This window comes from Trifolium pratense, linkage group LG4, assembly GCF_020283565.1.
Source record: "Trifolium pratense cultivar HEN17-A07 linkage group LG4, ARS_RC_1.1, whole genome shotgun sequence".
In the NCBI taxonomy this organism is placed as follows: domain Eukaryota; kingdom Viridiplantae; phylum Streptophyta; class Magnoliopsida; order Fabales; family Fabaceae; genus Trifolium; species Trifolium pratense.
The window spans coordinates 25,709,234-25,730,003 of NC_060062.1; the positions used below are offsets into that span (position 1 = coordinate 25,709,234).

General features: G+C 37.1%; 2 protein-coding genes across 2 annotated transcripts; one reads left to right on the forward strand and one right to left on the reverse strand.

Moving 5' to 3' along the window:
- Nucleotides 1-13,171: 13,171 nt before the first annotated feature.
- LOC123922363 (protein MAIN-LIKE 1-like) lies at nucleotides 13,172-14,487 on the reverse strand. The gene is made up of 3 exons (XM_045975086.1): nucleotides 14,098-14,487; nucleotides 13,596-13,696; nucleotides 13,172-13,499 (listed from the first exon to the last, which is right to left on the reverse strand). The coding sequence occupies exons 1-3, from the start codon at nucleotides 14,485-14,487 to the stop codon at nucleotides 13,172-13,174; spliced, it is 819 nt and encodes a 272-aa protein (XP_045831042.1).
- Nucleotides 14,488-16,855: 2,368 nt separating this feature from the next.
- LOC123921130 (probable LRR receptor-like serine/threonine-protein kinase At3g47570) lies at nucleotides 16,856-20,447 on the forward strand. The gene is made up of 2 exons (XM_045973547.1): nucleotides 16,856-19,709; nucleotides 19,956-20,447. The coding sequence occupies exons 1-2, from the start codon at nucleotides 17,030-17,032 to the stop codon at nucleotides 20,309-20,311; spliced, it is 3,036 nt and encodes a 1,011-aa protein (XP_045829503.1). The 5' UTR covers nucleotides 16,856-17,029; the 3' UTR covers nucleotides 20,312-20,447.
- The last annotated feature ends 323 nt before the right edge of the window (nucleotides 20,448-20,770 follow it).

A 20,770-nucleotide genomic window follows, 5' to 3' on the forward strand; every position in this document is an offset into this window, starting at 1 on the left:
CTGATATAGATTCTATTTTGAACATAACATGCTGTGTTTACAGCTTCTGCCCATAAAAATTTTGCTACATTAGTTTCATGCATCATGGTTCTGGCCATTTCTTGCAGAGTTCTATTCTTCCTTTCTACAACCCCATTTTGTTGAGGAGTTCTAGGAGAAGAGAATTCATGCAAGATGCCATATTTTTCACAAAAGTTTTCAAAAGGTTCATTTTCAAATTCTCCACCATGATCACTTCTAACTTTTAAAATAGTGTAGCCTTTTTCATTTTGAATTTGTTTGCAGAAGATGCTAAACTCATCATAAGCTTCATCTTTTGTTCTTAAGAATTTTACCCAAGTCCATCTACTGTAATCATCAACAATTACTAATCCATACTTCTTTCCATTGATAGAGGCAGTGTGAACTGGCCCAAAAAGATCAATGTGAAGAAGTTCCAATGGTCTTGAGGTAGAGACAATGTTCTTAGGTTTAAAAGAAGATTTTGTAATTTTTCCTTTTTGACATGAACCACAAAGTGTGTTTGAGTGATATTTGATTTTAGGTAAACCTCTGACAAGGTCAAGCTTACTAAGCTTAGAGATTAACCTCCAGTTAGCATGGCCTAACCTCTTATGCCAGATCCATTTTTCTTCACTCAAGGTCAAAAGACACAACACTTTTTGTTCATTCAAATCAGAAAGATTAATTTTATAAACATTGTTCTTTCTCAGACCTTTGAATATAATGGAGTTATCAGATTGTTTAGATACAGTACATGATTCCTTATTAAAGACAACTACATAACCATTGTCGCAAAATTGACTTATGCTCAATAGGTTATGTTTGAGTCCATCAACTAACCAAACATCATTAATAGATAGAGAAGAATTACCTACTGTACCTGTACCTATTATCTTTCCCTTTTGATTACCTCCAAAGCCAACAGATCCTCCTTCTTTCATAGTCAGCTTGGAAAATAGTTGTTTGTCACCAGTCATATGCCTTGAACATCCACTATCCAGATACCATGAGTGTTTCATGATACTTCTTTGAGTGGCAGGCTGTATGAGAAACAACTTTAATCATTGCGGTAGAACTCTTCATCACAGTTAATGATAAAGTCATCCCAGTACTCTTCCTCTTCATTTTTCAAGTTCTGATTGTTAACTTGAGAACTTGTCAGCCAATTGTCTAGGACATAAGCCCTTCTTCCTTTGCATAGAACTTGTTTCCATACTCTAGGTAGGACATATCCTTTCCTAGTTGGTAGATCTGAATGATACATTATTTCAGCTTTTGGTACCCATCTTTTGGGTCCACGCTTGTTAGTCCAAACATGCTTACTATGTTGTCTAGTGTTAGAGAAAGATCTTGGTTTGGAATAATAACCTTTTTGAAACCTTTTCTTTTGAAATCTGTTATAATTCCAGGATTTGGATTGTTTATGATTCCAGGGTTTGTATTTATCATCAATCCCATGTTCTGATTGATTATATCTACTGACTCTAGAATCATAAATAATCTGAGTCCTGTACTTCATTTGAGATTTAGAATTTTTTCTTTTAAAAACTTCTGATCTTTTAGATTGACTAACTTCAGGTACTGAAGTTCCTTTGGATCCAGAATTTGAAGTCTCAGATGTTGAAGCTTTCAGAACTTCTGAACTGATGTTCTCAGGTTCTGAACAACTTCTATCTTCTGAACTTTTCTTTCCAGATCCTGAGGAGCTAGGTTCCTCTGAGCTGTCAGCTTCTAAATCACTCAGATCATCATTGTCATTTTCAACAATACCAGGATTCTTTCCCTCTTCACTTTGTGGAACAACATAATAAACCCAAGATTTTCCAACCTTTTTGGCAGAGGTCTTTAGCTTTGATTATGTTCTACCATATTCATAGCCAAGTCCTTCTCCTCTATGTCTCAAAACATTATAAATTCTATTAGCAGCTTTGCTCTTCCCAAGGTTGAGATGCACAAACTGTTGAAGAGCTATTTCCTGCTCATCAATAGGTTTGTGACAAACAGCACAACCCTTTTCAAAGTCATTTACTCTATTCAGAGTTTCTTGATATAGACCTTGAAAATGTTTTGCTTGTTCAGTCAGAGTGTTAAGCTTTTCTTGTAAAACTTTTTGTTTACTTAACACTCTGAGATGTTTCTCAATGACCTTGTTAAGTGCAGTTATAAGTTGAGATTTAGAGCAGTCAGAAAATACCTCATCAGTTACTTCTGAATCTGATTCTGATTCATCGTCTGAGTCTGCATCTGAGTCAGTTGAAGCCATCAGGGCTAGATTTGCCTCTTCTTCTTCCTCAACTTCTTCCTCAGATGATAGCTCTTCAAAAGTAGCCATCAGACTCTTTTTCAATTTGCTCTTGAATTGTTGCTTCTTTGAGCTGTATCTTTTGCTTTTGTCTTTAGCAGACATTTCTGGACAATCAGCAATAAAGTGTCCTGGCTTCTTACAGTTGAAGCAGTTCTTCTGATCATCCTTTTTGCTGACAAAATTTCTGGAGCTGTTACCTCTGAAATTTCTTTTGTTAAATCTGTTCCATTGCTGAAACTTGGTGAATAAAGCAAACTCATCTTCACCCATTTCCTCCTCTTGACCATCTGCAGAAGATTCCTCCTCAATGTCAAGAAGCTGAGTCTTAAGAGCTTTAGAAGGAGTCCTAGTTGACTGTAAAGCTATAGACTTGGACTTCTTCTTAGCTTCTGAGTCAGCGTTCAGAACCATCTCATGGCTTCTGAGATTGCTTATCAGAGCCTCAAGACTCAGAGTCTTGAGATTTTGAGCTTCCTCTATTGCAGTGACCTTAGGTCTCAAAGCAATAGGAAGACTTCTCAGAATCTTCTGAACATGGTCATAGGTGGAATAACTTCTTTTAAGAGCTTTAAGACCAGATACAAGGATTTGAAACCTTGTAAACATAGTCTCAATGTTTTCATCTTGTTGCATAGTGAATAGTTCATATTGCCTTATCAAGAGACTAGCCTTAGCCTCTTGAACCTTTTCATTACCATCATAGGTAGCACACATAGAATCAAAGATAGATTTAGCAGTAGACTTGTTCTCTATTCTGACATAATCCTCATGTCTAATAGCACCAACAACAATGTCCTTTACTCTATGATGCTTAGTGTAGGTTTTTAAGTTAGCTGGTGTGAGTAACTTTCTATGCTCAATGGACAATCTTCCATGTTCATTTAAGTTTTCAAAAGTTACTCCCAGCTCAACCAAATCCCACAACTCATGATCAATAGCAGTAATATTGCTATACAGTCTTTCCTTCCACCACTCAAATAATGATGCATCACCATTGAATATAGGGGCTTTTCTATTGCCACTATGTTCATGTGATTCATTACTTAAGTAGTCAAAACCAAAGGCATTTCTAGGACCACCACCAGCACCACTGGCCTCACCGGCTTCACCGGTTGTTCTAGTACTACTATCGTCTCCTCCAGACATAGTGTTCTCACAAGATCTTTACTGTCTCACTGTTAAGTGAAAGTAACAGACCAGAGCTCTAGATACCAATTGAAGGTGTGAAAACACAAGAAGGGGGGGTTGAATTGTGTTTTAGTCAAGTTTAAAACTTTTTCAAGTTCTTAACTTAACTACAACAGCAGCGGATAAATAACACAATAAAACAAGTTAAGAGAGAGAGAGAGATCACACAAGCAATTTATACTGGTTCCTCTCACAGAACGAGAGTAGTCCAGTCCCCTTGCACTTCCAAGGGATTTCACTATAATCACACAAGATTACACCTGCTCAAGCACACAAGCAAGAGACTTCTCAACAATGCTCAAGCACACAAGCAAGAGACTTCACACTTAAGCACACAAGCTTAAGTTTCCTCAAGTAATAGTAAAGTATATGAAAATATACAAATGCTCTTAGATGAACCTAAAGAGAGCAAATACAAAGAATACAGAGTATTTGACTAAAGTGCAAAAACACTTGATAAGAGGTTCAGAGCTTGTATACACAGAATTCAGAGTTTGTTCAGCGCACGTTCAATCCTTAATAATTGTTATATGAATGCAGCTGATCCTTCTAGTATATATACCACCAGAAAAGAGACGTTGCAAAAAGAACCGTTGGAGTTGATAATCTTTTGTCTTCAAGCAGTCTGTCTTGATGCAGTTTGTTTGTATCTAAACTGAGTAAGAGTTTCAGATACTTTGACTACTGCAGAGTGGACTTTCCTTATTCAGCTAACAAGTCTGAAGACCCACGTTCTCAAGTTAGGACAGACGAAACGAGAGTAGCTGAACTGATCAGGCTTGAAAGGTCCTTTTCTTCATTGGTAGAAGAGTTGACTTGCAAAGGGAATCTTTACAGCTTTCAAAAAGATCTTCAGAGGTTGATGAAGCTTTAGTCACTCAAGAAGTTCTGAAGACTTCATCATCTGAAGGTTGTAACTTCTGAAGTCCAACATCTTCTGAGCGCTTGTGAACTTCTGAATTCACATCCTCTGAGCTTCACTCAGAGCTTATCTGATGCTTATATCTGCGCACTTAAAATAAATTTTTAGTCCTTCCAATTGTTTATTAATACTTTGTTATCATCAAAACCTTTATAGATTTAGGGGCAAACATTTTTTAAATCAATTTTGTTCCAACAAATATAGCTTCAACCTTTGACCATTCACAGTCCATGTTTCTTTTGTCACTGGATCTTCTAACACGACTGCACCATATGGTTTTACCTCGTGGACTTTAAACGGACCGGACCATTTTGATTTCAACTTTCCCGGAAATAGTTTCAACCTCTAATTGAAAAGTAAAACCATTTGTCCCGGCCTGAAGTTTTTGTTCACGAGCCGCTTGTCATGGTAGCTCTTTACCTTCTCTTTATACAACTTCGATGATTCATATGCTTGGCACCGCAATTCTTCCAACTGTTGCATCTGAATCTTTCTTTTCTCTCTGGATTGATTCTCATCAAAGTTCAGAAACTTCAAAGCCCAATAGGCTTTATGCTCGAGTTCCACCGGAAGATGACATGACTTACCATATACCATCTGAAAAGGTGTTAGGCCTATCGGTGTTTTGAAAGCTGTCCGATATGCCCATAATGCTTCATCTAACTTCATCGACCAATCTTTTCTTGAAGCGGACACTGTCTTCTCAAGAATTTTCTTTATTTCTCGGTTTGAGACTTCAGCTTGTCCGTTGGTCTGCGGATGGTATGGTGATGCAACTTTGTGCCTGACTCCATAGTGCTCAAGTGCTTTGGCTAATTGAGAATTGCAAAAATGCGAGCCTCCATCACTAATGAGTACACGGGGAGTTCCAAAGCGAGTAAAAATGTTTTTCTTCAAGAATTTGATCACCGTTTTACCATCGGCTTTTTGTGATGCAACTGCTTCTACCCACTTTGACACATAATCAACTGCTACCAAGATGTATTCATTTGAAAATGATGAAGGAAATGGCCCGACAAAGTCAATGCCCCAACAATCAAAAACTTCAACAACAAAAATGTTCTGTAGCGCATCTCATTACGCTTTGAAATTCCGCCGGTTCTTTGACAGCTGTCACACTTTTGAACATATTCATAAGTGTCTTTGAACAATGTAGGCCATAAGAACCCCGACTGCAAAACCTTTGCAGCAGTTCTTTCTCCATTATAGTGACCTCCATATGGTGAATTATGGCAATGCCACATGATGCTTATGGCCTCCTCCCTGGTTACACATCTCCTTAACAAATTGTCAGCTCCGATCTTGAATAAGTAAGGATCATCCCAAACAAACTGATTAGATTCACGTAAAAACCTCTTTTTCTGGTGCCAACTAAAATCATCCGGTATTAATCCGGATGCTTTATAATTAGCCATATCAGCAAACCATGGCCTTTCTTGCACCATAAGTAGCTTCTCATCAGGAAATTCTTCAAGAACCTCACGTTCATGTTTCGTCACCTCACTATTCACAAGTCTAGACAAGTGATCAGCTACCAAGTTCTCTGTTCCCTTTTTGTCTTTTATTTCAAGATCGAACTCTTGTAGTAAGAGCATCCACCGGATATATAAGCCTCGCCTTGGAATCGGACTTTGTAATCAAGTACTTGATAGCTGCATGGTCTGTATACACAACAATCTTTGAACCAATCAAATAAGAACGAAATTTTTCAAGTGCATACACTATTGCAAGTAATTCTTTTTCAGTTGTTGCATAATTAATCTGAGCCTCATTCAAAACTTTACTTGCATAGTGTATAGCATGAAAAATTTTGTTCTTCCTTTGTCTGAGAACTGCACCAACCGCATAATCACTAGCATCACACATAAGTTCAAAATCAAGTTTCCAATCTGGTGCTATGATTATGGGTGCAGTTGTCAATTTTTCTTTTAAAATTTGAAAAGCAGATAAACAATCATTATCAAAATTAAAAGACTAATCTTTGTTAAGCAGGTTGCTTAACGGTTTGGCAATTTTGGAGAAATCTTTGATGAACCGCCTATAGAAACCGGCGTGACCGAGAAAACTCTGAATTCCTTTGACATTGACTGGAGGTGGAAGCTTCTCAATGACTTCTACCTTTGCTTTATCAACTTCGATGCCTTTGGAAGAGATTTTGTGACCTAAAACAATGCCTTCGGTCACCATGAAATGACACTTCTCCCAATTAAGCACCAAATTTGTTTCAACCCACCGCTTCAGTACGGTGTCCAAGTTCTTCAAACACAACTCATAAGATGGACCAAAAACTGAGAAATCATCCATAAAAACTTCAATACAATTTTCTATCAAATCTGAAAAGATGGCTTGCATACATCGCTGAAATGTTGCAGGAGCGTTACACAAACCAAAAGGCATTCTTCTATAAGCAAAAACACCAAAGGGACATGTGAAGGCTGTTTTTTCCTGATCTTCGGGATTGACTGAAATCTGATTATATCCCGAATAACCATCTAAAAAGCAATAAAATTCCTGACCTGACAACCTTTCTAACATTTGATCCATAAATGGCAATGGAAAATGATCTTTTCTTGTAGCTTTGTTGAGTCTCCGATAGTCTATACACATTCGCCATCCCGTGACTGTTCTTGACGGTATCAACTCATTCTTGTCATTTGTGATTACCGTCATTCCTCCTTTCTTCGGGACCACCTGGACCGGACTCACCCAAGCACTGTCAGAAATAGGGTAGATCATGCCAGCTTCAAGCAACTTCACTACCTCTTTTCTCACCACCTCTTTCATCGTTGGATTTAGTCGACGTTGAGGTTGAGCAACAGGTTTGTAATCATCTTCCATCATAATGTTATGCATACAATAAGATGGACTAATACCTTTGAGATCGGATAGAGACCACCCAATTGCTTCTTTGTTTTCTTTCAAGATTTGAATCAAGCTTCTTTCTTCATCAGCTGACAATGAGTTGCTAATGATCACCGGCTTCTTTTCAAGAAATGCATACTTGAGATGTGATGGTAATGTTTTCAACTCAAGCTTTACTTCACCCGGCTTTTCATCATTCTTTAGCTCCTCAATCTTTGCTTCTAAAGGAGTTACTTCCTTTAAAGCATCCAACTGCTTCAGAAAACTTTCAACTTCCTCTTCTTTCTCAGGATCAAGTGCTTCAAAACTTTCAGTTAAGGCTTGTTCAAGTGATGAAGGTTGATGTGCTTGCTTCTTCACATCTAAGATGGCTTCATCAGTAGCATCTAACTTAAAACATGTATCCTTCTCATTTGAATGCTTCATAGCTTCCCACAGATTGAATCTAACTTCCTCATCTTGTACTCGAACTTTCATCACCCCGTCATCAATATCTATCATCATACGAGCTGTCTTCATAAAAGGCCTTCCGAGAATCAATGGAACATCATCATCTTCCTCAATATCCATCACCACGAAGTCAATCGGAAACATGAACTTATCAACCTTTACATGAACATCTTCCGCCATTCCCGAAGGACGTGTGATTGACTTGTCAGCTAGCTGTAGTGTCATTCTTGTTCGGGTAACATCAAGACCACCAATCCGTTTTATTACTGATAACGGAATGAGGTTAATGCTTGACCCTAGATCAATAAGAGCTTTTCCAACATTTACATTACCAATGGTGACCGGTAATGTAACTCTTCCCGGATCTTTTTCTTTTGTTGGAAGAGTGCGTTGAATGATAGCACTGCAGCTTGCATCTAACTGGATAACTTCATCATCATCATATTTTCTCTTCTTTGTTAGAATCTCTTTCATGAACTTTGCATACGTCGGCATCTGCTCTAAGGCTTCGGCAAATGGAATATTGATTTGCAATCTTTTAAATATGTCGAGAAACCTTGCATACTGCCTTTCCTTGTCTTTCTTTGATGGAGCATGTGGATAAGGTAAATGTTGCACCGGAGGATTTTTTTGAATGTTTCTTTCTTCTCTTCCTTTTCTTTTTTCATTCTTCCTCTCCTCACTTTTTTCTCCCTCAAGCTCATCATTTTTTTCATTATTATTTTCAACTAACTCACCCTCATTATTTTCTTCTACTCCCTCTTTTTCTTTCCTTTTCAATACCTCCCCTTCAGTTTTTAAGTTGTCACCAATTCCCTTGCCTACCTCCTTACCACTTCGAGTTGTTATTGACTTACATTGCTCTTTTGGATTTGGTTCGGTGTTGGCTGCAAAAGTACCTCCTTGATTTTTGTTGTTGGACATTTCCCTCGCTATTTGACCAATCTGAGTCTCCAAGTTTCTTAATACCGCATCATTCCCTCTTTGATATGTCTGAGTTTCTTGTTGAAACTGTTGCAAGTGTTGCTGCTGCAGCTGGTTTTGCTTGGACTGCATCTCCATGAACGATCTCAATGTATCTTCTAGGCTTGTTTGTTGAGATTGTTGTGGAGGTGGATGATTATAGCTTTCATACTGTCTTTGCCTATTCGACGAACCAACATCTTGTCTCCAACCTTGGCCATAGTTTGAATTGTTCCCTCTTTGATAGCCAGCATTTTGGTATTGACCTTGCCTTTGTTGAGCTCCCATGAAATTCACTTCCTCATTAGACGGAGGACAATGACCTGTTGGATGGTCTCCGGTACACAATTCACATGCTGCAACCTGTTTAGCTTTAGTTGACCCTTCTTGAAGAGTCATCAACTTTGACATTTGTTTGGATAACTCCTCCACCGTGTTGGTAAGAAGCTTATTCTGAGCCAATACAGCATCTGATGTATCAAGTTCAAGAATCCCTGGCTTCCTTTGAATTTTGTTGCGTTCACCTTGTCGATCACTAAGTGCTATTTTTTCAATAATAGCCGTAGCATCTGCAGCACTTAATGATAAAAGAGAACCACCTGCTGTTGCATCTAAAAGGAGCTTTGAATCCTGCAAAAGACCATTTCTAAAAATATGAATTTGGGTTAGTTCATCAAATCCATGGTTAGGGCATTTACGCAGCATTGCTTTGTATTGATCCCATGCTTCACATAGAGTTTCATTGGAGCCTTGAGAAAACACCGCAATTGATGTCTTTGACTCCATGAATTTATGATGTGGAAAGAACCGATCAAGAAACTTTTCTTCCAAGGTATTCCAACTTATCATAACCTGAGCTGGTAAATCAAGGTATCAATCTTTGGCCTTTCCTATCAATGAATGTGGAAACATTCTCATGAACACCGCTTCCTCCTCCGCTTCAGGAGCACCAAGCGAACCGGCAATTTCATAGAATTTGACCAAATGGTTGTACGGATTTTCATGTGACAAACCTGTAAAAGGGTAAGCATATAACAATTGCAAGAGTCCGGTTTTCATCTCTGTTTGTCTTGCACCTCTAGGAGGCCTTGCAAGGTGAGCAAGTCTCTGTGGACTGTTGTGACACGGCCTTATACCGGCACCTTCGTTACGTGGCGGATCGTCAGCCATCTCTTCGGCAATTGAGGATGTTGAAGAAATAGAAGTTGAAGTTCCTTCTTGCAGCTTCTTTTGTTTGGCTAGTTGTTTTCTTTTCTTTCTCTGACTATTATTTCTTCTTGCTGTTCTTTCGATTTCTGGATCAAAAAGTAAATTCTCTGCAGAAATCTTTCCTCGCATAAACAACCTAACCAGACAAGTTAGCGTGCACAAAGGATAATAAATAATAACTAAAAAGTACAAAATTGCTTAAAACGATAGAAATCATAATCAAACTATCAATATCAAACGCCAGTCCCCGGCAACGGCGCCATTTGATGAAAGTACAAAAGCAAGTATTTTCGTTATATCGTATCCACAGGGACTAGTGTGATATCAAACGGTGATTTGCAATTTCCATGATTTTAAGTGCGGGTTTTTGTAAGATTTGTTTCGAAAACATAAAAGTGCGATTGATTAAAAAGATTTTAGAACTTTCGGATAAAAAGAAGTTGCCGGGACTAGATTCGTTATCTCGTTAGCATGTATCAATCAACATCACTATATATATTTCATTCACCAATCATTATTATCACATATCACGCATCGAACGTATCTGTGTCCGGATTACGCCGTGAAATCTATTATATCTATTAACGTTCGATGTCTCGAATCATTAATCGACATAATAGCATTAAGATCTGATATTTAAAGTGATTATTGAACTCAAAATCTATGTCTAAACCTTGAAGTTCAATAAGTGATTATCTTTACTCTTAATTTAAACAATATATGTCTATACCATTCAAATTTAAGAAATAAACGATTAAAACAAGATAACACTCATAATGATTGATAAATAAAACATATATATTGAGATTGAATTGACTACATGATCACAAAATAACTACATCTAATCCCAACAACAAGAAATTTAGCTATACATAGTAGAATTTAACTTACAAGAACAAGGAGTAAAAGGGATGAAGAACATCTCTTGATTTCTCAAGTGTATTGATGAATCCACCTTACAAAACTCCTCTAAAACTCTTAGACTAGTGTTTCTTACGTATCTTAACTATTACAAAATGAGATGATTTTAGAAAATGGCTTCTGAAGGCTATTTATAGATTTTCAGGACAGTGAAGTTCGCTGAGCGAAATGATGTTCGCTAAGCGAACAGGTTACTTAGGCAAGGGGTTTCTTGACACGTAGCAAAAAGCCTGACTCATCATTTGTTCGCTGAAGCTCGCTAATCTTCGCCATGGACCCTGAACCCACTGGTTTTGTTCGCTGCAACTCGCCATGGCTTCGCTGAGCGAAGGCTTCAAATTCTTGCCTTTTTCTAGCCATTCCTAACAAAATGTCTTGGGATTAAATTTTCCTTTATCAATGTTATATTTACATCAAAAAGGGTTTTAAATCATAATTTCTTCATAAATGTATTGCTAAGTGCCCATAATTCATGATACTTTTTAACTCAAATTGGGCACTTATCACTGTGCTGCTCTCTCCATCTTGAATCTTCTATTCAAGATCACCGGATTGTACCTCCCTCTTCATCCTCGGAATGCCTTCCGCTCTCATGAAGATCTTGCATCCCACTACCATAGGATTTTAGGTAGCCCCACAAGATTCACCGCACCCTCTTTAGACTCCGAACTGGTCAAGTCCGTACCTCCCTGAAGAAACGCTTGTTCCCCACTATCATCGGCATTTTAGATAGCTCAACAAGCTCCACCATCCCTCTTCAGCCGCCGGATTGTGCCTTTTCCGTCCTCCTGAAGAATCGCTTGCCTCCGACTATCCATGGATTTTTTGCGATAGCCCTACAAGCCTTCACCACTCTTCGACCCCGGAATGCCTTCCGTACTCTCGAAGTTTTGCTTGGCTCCAAACCAACCTTGGAATTTTAGGCGGTTTCACAAGCTGCAACATCAAACTCTCCTTGTATCCAACTACCTCTAGCAGTCTCACAAGTTACCAAGTCTGATCACCTGTTGCTTTCAATTGCCTCCCTGAAGATCCTCTCAAGGTCTTGCACTTCTTCAGCCACAATTGAAACGTAACCCACAAGGTCTCCATGGTCATCCCCTTTGGTTCAACAATACCACTCTCCTCCCTATCTCCGATTAGATAGCCAAGAGCTAATGTTGATTTTCTACCACTATTGGAAGACTCCACCTCAAACTGAGTTTCCACCAAAGTATACCCACCATGATTTCCACCTTGTAACACGCAAGACCTCTTCAACTCCTCTGAAACATACTTCAAGTTATTGTTAGTCTCCAACAATTACAGTTCATTTCAACACCTAGTAAACCTTGTTCACTAGTCCAACTAAACTCATGTCACTAACAGGTCCACCCGAAGTCCCACAACTCAACCACAATATGAGAATCACCACTAGTTATAGATGCATGACCAATAGTAGAACCAACTATCTTTGCATCTAAGTTCAGAAACATACCTCACATTGTGTAAAGAAACTCACGATTGTCAAACTTCGTAAGACAAACTGAACCCATACCTTGAACCTTCAAGCTTTTATTTTCACAATTTGAAAGGAAAATTTGTATATTTTTTTCATCTGCCTTGTTCTACGCATCTTTTTCATTGCTTTTGCGCCATCTTTTTCATTGCTTCTTATGTATATTTTTTCATCTGCCTTGTTCTACGCATTGCTACCGGAACAATATCAATGTATTATATTTATATCTTGAAATTGATTTAACAGATATTTCAGTACATAAAAATAAAAAACTTCAAGCTAAACAGGATGAACTAACCACACAGAATAAACTGCCACAGTGATCATAAATATTTTAACATTTTGCATACAATTATTTTAGCACGGAACAAGTTTTGTAGTATTCCTGGTGAACAAAGTGCATTTTAGCAGACAATATAACACATGTATCAAATATATATGAAATGGCAACAAAGATTAAGCAGAAACTACGAAATCATCACATTATTATCAAAACAAATGCGTCATAATGTGACAATGTTTCAAAACATGTCAGGGAGAAAAAATTTGCATCCAAGGAAATGAAGCATAAAGTACAACAGATAATAGAGTATAAGTTCATTCGACATCCAAATTAATAATACAACAACACGAAGAAAAAAAAAAATAGTCATGGATGTTCACCATGAGCCACATCCAGTGCAAAAAAAAGATCTTCAAATCCCTCTTCATCTCTGCCGACATCTAACCGCGAGACAAACCTCTCCAACGTGGAACCAATCATACCTCTCCATCTTCGTTCGCGTTGGAGGTCATCTTCTGCAGGAACTGGTGCATCTGCTTCTATTGGATCATCTTGTGCTGCCATATACTATGGAACTGGTTGTGCTCCATGCGGTCCATCAACAGGGCGACATACTATAGGATGTGATATCATATAGTACCACGGCAAGTAATCAGCTGCAGCCTCAGCAGCATATGTCGCTGGACGTGTCGACTGAACGATCCGATCAACAGCGATGTCATAACCGATCCAGTCACTATCAATAACATCAATGGCAGGAGCTGAAGTTGGTGGTGGTGGTATATACTGAACGTAGCCAAACTGCCTAATACATCTCTCAGGCAAGTAACGAACTACCATGCAGCCACGCAGATATCCACTATACATACTCACCAGGTCAAAAGGAAGTGCAGCTCTATGATTTTGAAACGGACGTCATATCACGTCATCAGGGGTCAATGCATCCAGTACTGGTCGATATTCAGGAAGCTTCACATTCCCTTGCCTATACCTCCACCGCCTAGCTCGAGGTAAACTCGCACCAGGAATATCACAGTCAAGACCAGACTCAGCCCGCCTTCCAAGGGTAGGGAAATACTCGTGAATCCAACACTGTTACAACCAAAATTTTCATTATTTCAATAAGCTGAAAAATAATAATGCATCACTTTTTACGGACAGTTACATATAGCAGAAACACACATAACATACTCATATTGTTTAGATTCTTATCATGTTAGTCTTTCGAATAATAGAAATTTAGAAAGAGTCTCTTCGAAGACTATAATTTGCCACGTTATTTCATGTTATAGAATCAAAAAAATAACAAACAAAAAAATAAAAATCCTAAATATCAAACGAAAAAAATATATCATATAATTTGAAAAAATTATCTCATTTGAAAAAATGCATCAAATTTAAAGGATATTAAATACCTGTAAAAGTGACGCATACCCAGCGAGCCCCTTTGTGGTAAAGACAGAAGCATCATTCAAGTTATCATATTATTGAACCAACGCAATAGCACCCCAAGCAAATCTACCACATGTAGACAAAACACTAAACATCGGTAGATATTTTGCATCCACGCGTGTAAAACTGTTGTCAGTGCAAATAGTACAGCCGACCAACAACAACAAATACGACCTAGCAGCACAATCATAATTCTTAACAGAACACTGCCTTATATAGTTATCAAATAGCCATTGTTGAGAAAAATATACACCTCGCTGTTTTCTTGTCTCTCTGGCCGCATACTGAACATTGACACCCAACAAATCAGCTGCAAGTGTCGCAGCTTCTTCCTCTGTGAACGATGACGGTGTGTAAAAGTCACCCCTAATCGGAATATGCAACAAACATGCAACATCATCCAGTGTAATTGTCATTTCATCGAACGGCATGTGAAAATGACGATGTCTCTGGGTGCCATCTCTCAACAAATGCGGATATAAGATTCGGATCGACCTTGTTCAAACAATGCGGATATAAGATTCGGATCGACCTTGTTCAAACTGGTCCGCTCAAGTGGACTCAACCCAGATGCAGTCACCCAACCTTCAACAATTGGTGGATGTTGATCACGAACCCATTCGGCCAATTTGCCACCGAAAGATGCTATCTTTAATTCAATTCTTGGTCCATGACGTTCCTACATTATATGACAAAGGATTGTAAATAAGTTTATCACAATTACTACTTTTTTTGTCATATTGTGGGTGACAGAAACCAGAGAATAGTGTAGTAATTAAGTGAACAAAACAAAACAAATGCAATAAGGCAGTAAGTAAGTGAACAAAACAAATGCAATAGCTATTTATAAATAATACTAGGTTACGAGTGTTACCAAAACATTAAGTGAATTTTTTTCATAATTTTTGACCTGAAATTCTTTCCCCGGACATTGATCATAAGATACATCCTACTACTATACATTTCATTGAACTATAACTAAAACTATAAATAAAAATTGATTACCTCGCCAAACCATACATGACGAGCAACGTGCTCATGATACCGTGTTAGAAGACTAGTATCAATCGGTCCTCTAGGCCACACCACAGGCTGCACCACAGGTTGCACCTCAGGCACAAGCTCCTCCTCCTGTTGCTCCTCCGCCTGGCGCCGTAGAAACTCTTCATGTTCGATATCTTCGGAACGCCTAATTCTATCACCGCGTCCTCTGATACGCGCCACTGACAAAAAAAAACAACATTCATTAATAAAAAAATTCAAATACAGTTTAAAAATGCATACCGGAACACTTGGGTTTGAGTATTCCGGCATGCAAATATTAACAAGCGAAACAGATGAGAAATAGAATACCGGAACTCTTTTTTGAAGTGTTCCGGTATGAATATGCACACCGGAACACTTGAAAAAAGAGTTCCGGTTTGTTATTCATACTTACTCTCTCGATTTCCTCTTTCACAACACTGGAACACTTTTTTGAGATGTGAGTAGAAAATGAATTTTTTTTTACGGTTTTACTTTATATACGAGGGCATTTTCGTCATTCAAAAATTTGTGTTGGGGTAGGAAAAAAAAATTTCCCTCTCTCTTTCGATGTGCTGGCCCTAATTTTTCCACTTTGAGTTATCTTCTACCTCTAGTGATTAGGGGGGGTTTAGGTTATTTATGGCCTAAAATCACCTCTCTTCATCGTTTTTTCTTGTTTTTAATTTAAATAAGTGATTTTCATATGGTTTGAGTTTTTTAGTTGCTTTCTTTTGTATTTGTGATTTCGTCGTCTGATGGCGGCGTTTTTGTTGATCGTCGTCTTGGTACAACGTTGTTTGATTTCTCGTCTTGTTGTGGTGTTCGTTTAGTTCATATTGAAATATCATCTTCAATCAATTGCAAATTCAGTCAATGATTTGGACATCGACGTTGCAGATTTAGAAGCATGAACATTCCGGTGACTTTAATTTTATCATACTATCTGTAAGCATTTTGTCGTTATATGCTATTAACTTGGATGTTGTGAGTTTGCTCGCAGATTCATCCTTTTTGTTTTTAGCAACGTTGAATTTGTATTTGCATCTGGTATACTTTATCAATTATTGAAATGAATGAAAATCGTTATTAAAATTATTTTTTAAAAAAAAAAGTTGGTGAAATGGATTATATGCTTGGTTATTTAGTACACTCATGCCATCAGATTAAGATCAAACATTTAAAAAAAGCAATTTTTTTTATTTAATAGCATTAAAAATACTCCACTTAAATTAAAACTGTCTGATCTTAATTAAATAGTTATCAACACTTTAACTGTGTAACTGCATGAATTTCTTAACCGCACCTAATCTGAGTTTGGCTTTATGGAGCAAGTAACTATATTTCCTTTCTATACATAGGCCCCGTTTGGATTAGCTTATTTTTGAGCTTATGCAATATAAATTAGGTTTTATGCTATTTTATAAGCTATTTTATCATAAACTACCTTGACAAACTTATAATAATACATAAAAATTGCATAAGCTATTTGCATAAGCTCAAAAATAAGTTAATGCAAACGGGACCTTAACTCTTTTCTCGAAAGTTCATATCCTAACAAAGGTTAAGGGTTAAAGAATTTGAGGTTCAAGATTCAGTCATAACATAACATTATAATATACTAACGACTAACCATTTGATAATAAAAAAAATTAATATTCAACTCTTTTCTCCATCTTCCCCGGTCAATGTTGGTGTTCTCTCCTCCCTCATTCGTAGAAGGCTCCTTCACTTGACTAATTGGAGTACATATATGATGATTTCATTATCATGCCCGTGAGGAATCTAATTTTAGTGGGGTAACCCTTGTTCCCACATTTGGAATATAATATATCTATTTGTGGAATTTGATTTCCTTATACTAATATAAATCACTCACCTATATCTATATAGTGCACACACACTCTTTATATATCTAATCATATACTCCCTATACACTCCAATAACAAAATGAAAATTTTTATGATGTTTCTTCTCTGCTTTGCTAGCCAAATGTTGGTGTATTACATGCCATTAGCAACAGTTGCTCTATCTTTGAGTTCAGAGACAGATAAACTTGCTTTGCTTACATTGAAAGAAAAGCTTACAAATGGTGCACCAGATTCTCTTCCATCATGGAATGAGTCTCTACATTTCTGTGAATGGCAGGGTGTTACATGTGGTCGTCGTCATATGAGAGTCGTTGCCTTGCATTTGGAAAATCAAACATTGAGTGGTACTCTTGGATCATCCGTGGGAAATCTAACATTTCTAAGAATGCTACAACTTACAAATGTTAACTTGTATGGTGAAATTCCAAGTCAAGTTGGTCGTTTAAAGCGATTGCAAGTTCTTAACTTAAACAACAACAATCTTCATGGCGAGATTCCTATGGAGCTCACAAATTGCACGAATATCAAGGTAATTCATTTGCACAACAACCGACTCAGTGGAAGAATTCCGACATGGTTTGACTCAATGATGCAACTTACTCGGTTGAATCTCGCTTCCAATAAACTTGTTGGTACTATTCCATCTTCCCTAGGAAATGTTTCATCACTCCAAAAATTAACATTTTTAGAAAATCACTTGAAAGGAAGCATACCTTATTCTTTGGGTATGTTGTCAAGTTTGAAACAACTGAATCTAGGTTTAAATTATTTGTCAGGTGAAATCCCTCATTCTCTTTATAACCTATCAAATATTGAAGTTTTTATTCTTGGGTCAAACAAGCTTTCCGGTAGTCTACCAAAAAATTTGAATGTTGTTTTTCCCAATCTTATAGTTTTCTTGGTAGGACTCAACCAAAATATAAGTGGAACTTTTCCGTCTTCATTATTAAACCTCACTGAACTAATAATGTTGGATATATCATACAATACTTTTGTTGGGTCAATACCTCTTACTTTGGGTCAATTAAATAAACTTGAGTCGTTTAGTATTGGAAGTAATAATTTTGGGAGTGGAGGAGCTCATGATTTGGATTTTCTTTCATCGCTAACCAACTGTACTCAATTGTCAAAGATATATATTTTTGACAATGGATTTGGTGGTGTGTTGCCGAACATTATAGGAAACTTTTCCACCAATCTCCGTTTGCTTCATATGGAAGATAATCAAATACATGGAGTGATACCGGAAAGAATTGGAGAGCTAACTGGTTTGACTGTCTTAGACATTGGATACAATTTTCTTGAGGGAACAATTCCAGGTTCCATTGGAATGCTCAAGAATATAGTAGCATTGGGCTTCCATTATAACAAATTATCTGGTAACATCCCTATGGTCATTGGTAATCTTACTGTGCTGTCTGCACTAGATATATCTAACAATAAATTGGAAGGAAACATTCCAGTTACCATAAGAAATTGCACCCAATTGCAAGAACTAGAATTTTCAAGTAACAAATTGAGTGGTGATATTCCCACTCAAACATTTGGCTATCTAGATGGTTTAATTTATCTTGGCTTGTCCAACAACTCCTTAACCGGCCCTATTCCTTCAGAGTTTGGTAACTTGAAACATATTTCACAGTTGTATCTAAGCTTAAATAAGTTGTCTGGTGAAATTCCTAACGATTTAGCTTCTTGTATAGATTTGGCACATCTTGTGTTGGGTGGAAACTTCTTCCATGGAACTATACCTTTGTTCTTGGGCTCCTCTTTAAGATCACTTGAAATCCTAGACCTTTCTAGCAATAATTTGTCAAGCATAATCCCATTTGAACTAGAAAATCTAACATATTTGTATAAGTTGGACTTATCATTTAACAATCTCTATGGTGAGGTTCCCTTAGGAGGTGTCTTTAGCAATGTCACAACAATTTCACTAACTGGAAATAAGAATCTTTGTGGAGGGATACCTCAATTGAAGCTTCCTAAATGTTTTAGGGCGCCTTCCAAGAAACACAAAAAATCTCTCAAAAAGAAACTTATCCTCATTAGTGTAATTGGTGGGATTTTGTTCTCTTTCATAGCTTTTATAACTGTCCATTTCCTTACGAGAAAAACCAAAAGGTTACGATCTTCACCATCTTTGCAAAACGGGAACTTGAGGGTTACTTATGGTGAATTACATGAAGCAACCAATGGTTTTTCTTCATCTAACTTGGTAGGAGCAGGAAGCTTTGGATCTGTTTACAAAGGATCACTTCTCCACTTTGAAAGACCTATTGTTGTAAAGGTGTTGAATCTTCAAACACGTGGAGCAGCAAAGAGTTTCATGGCAGAATGCAAAGCTCTAGCAAATATGAAGCACCGGAATCTTGTCAAGGTCCTAACTTGTTGTTCAAGTGTTGATTATAATGGCAATGATTTCAAGGCTATTGTGTTTGAGTTCATGCCGAATGGAACTCTAGAAAACTTGTTGCAGGATATTGAAGGGTCTGAAAATCATAATCTCAGCTTCACAAAAAGGGTAGACATTGCTATTGATGTAGCTCATGCACTTGATTATCTACACAATGATACAGAGCAAGCCGTAGTTCACTGTGATATTAAGCCAAGCAATGTTCTTCTTGATGACGACTTTATAGCCCACTTGGGAGACTTTGGCTTAGCAAGGCTCATTCATGGAGGGATAGGACATTCAACTAATGATCAAATTAGTTCCTCCACAATAATTAAGGGAACTATAGGATATGTTCCTCCTGGTAAGTTCTTTATATCTCTTGCTTATTACTATCCATCAAATTGTTAGCCATCATAATTTATTTTTGTTTAGATTATATAGATAGAAATTATTACAACGTGTACTATTTTAAAGTAATTACTTTTTTAGCAATGCCACTCAAATTTTTTAGTCCTGACTTTGACAATAATCTCATTCAAATTCTTTTAATTAAAGTGTTACATTTTGTTCAATTTTTCCTAAATATTTGAAATTGTTTGGTTGATAGAGTATGGAGCAGGTGGTCAAGTATCACTCCAGGGAGATATCTACAGCTACGGGATTCTTCTGTTAGAAATGCTCACGGGAAAGAGACCAACAAATAACATGTTTAATGAGAATCTAAGCCTACACAAATTTTGCAAGATGAAAATTCCAGAAGGAATCCTTGAGATAGTAGATTCACATTTGCTTTTGCCATTTGTTGAAGATCAAACAGGAATTGTTGAAAACAAAATCAAAAAGTGTTTGGTGATGTTTGCTGGAATTGGAGTTGCATGTTCAGAAGAGTTTCCTGCTCATCGAATGCTGATAAAAGATGTTATAGTTAAGCTAAATGAGATCAAATCAAAGTTTCCATGTTAGGAATCATTGATACTGTGATAAGAAAATGTTTTTTTTTTTTAATCCATCAAGTGTGTTTGAATTACAATTGCAATGTATTGTGATAACAATTTGTGTTTGTAGTTGGTTTCAATAAATGCATGGTATTGTTTGAAAATGATGTTGGTTAACATATATGCAAGTAATTATTGTTTGGCAATTTTGTTTTATGAAAACTATTTTTTTAAATCATTTTTGTTGAGGTTTTTATATTGGCTACATTTTGCAAAAACAAGTTATAGCCAGATGTTGGACAAGATGTTGTAGCATCATCGTACAGCATCCTGATGCTCTGTTTTCGTGCAGAATTTTTATTTCAAATCTCAGTAAAGATTTGCTTCAATTATATATGCAAGCATGTGCGTCTAACCAAAACAAGCCTTGTTCTCCAAGCTTCAGGAAGTGGGCTTAAGGAATATTATTTAAAACAAAAATATAACT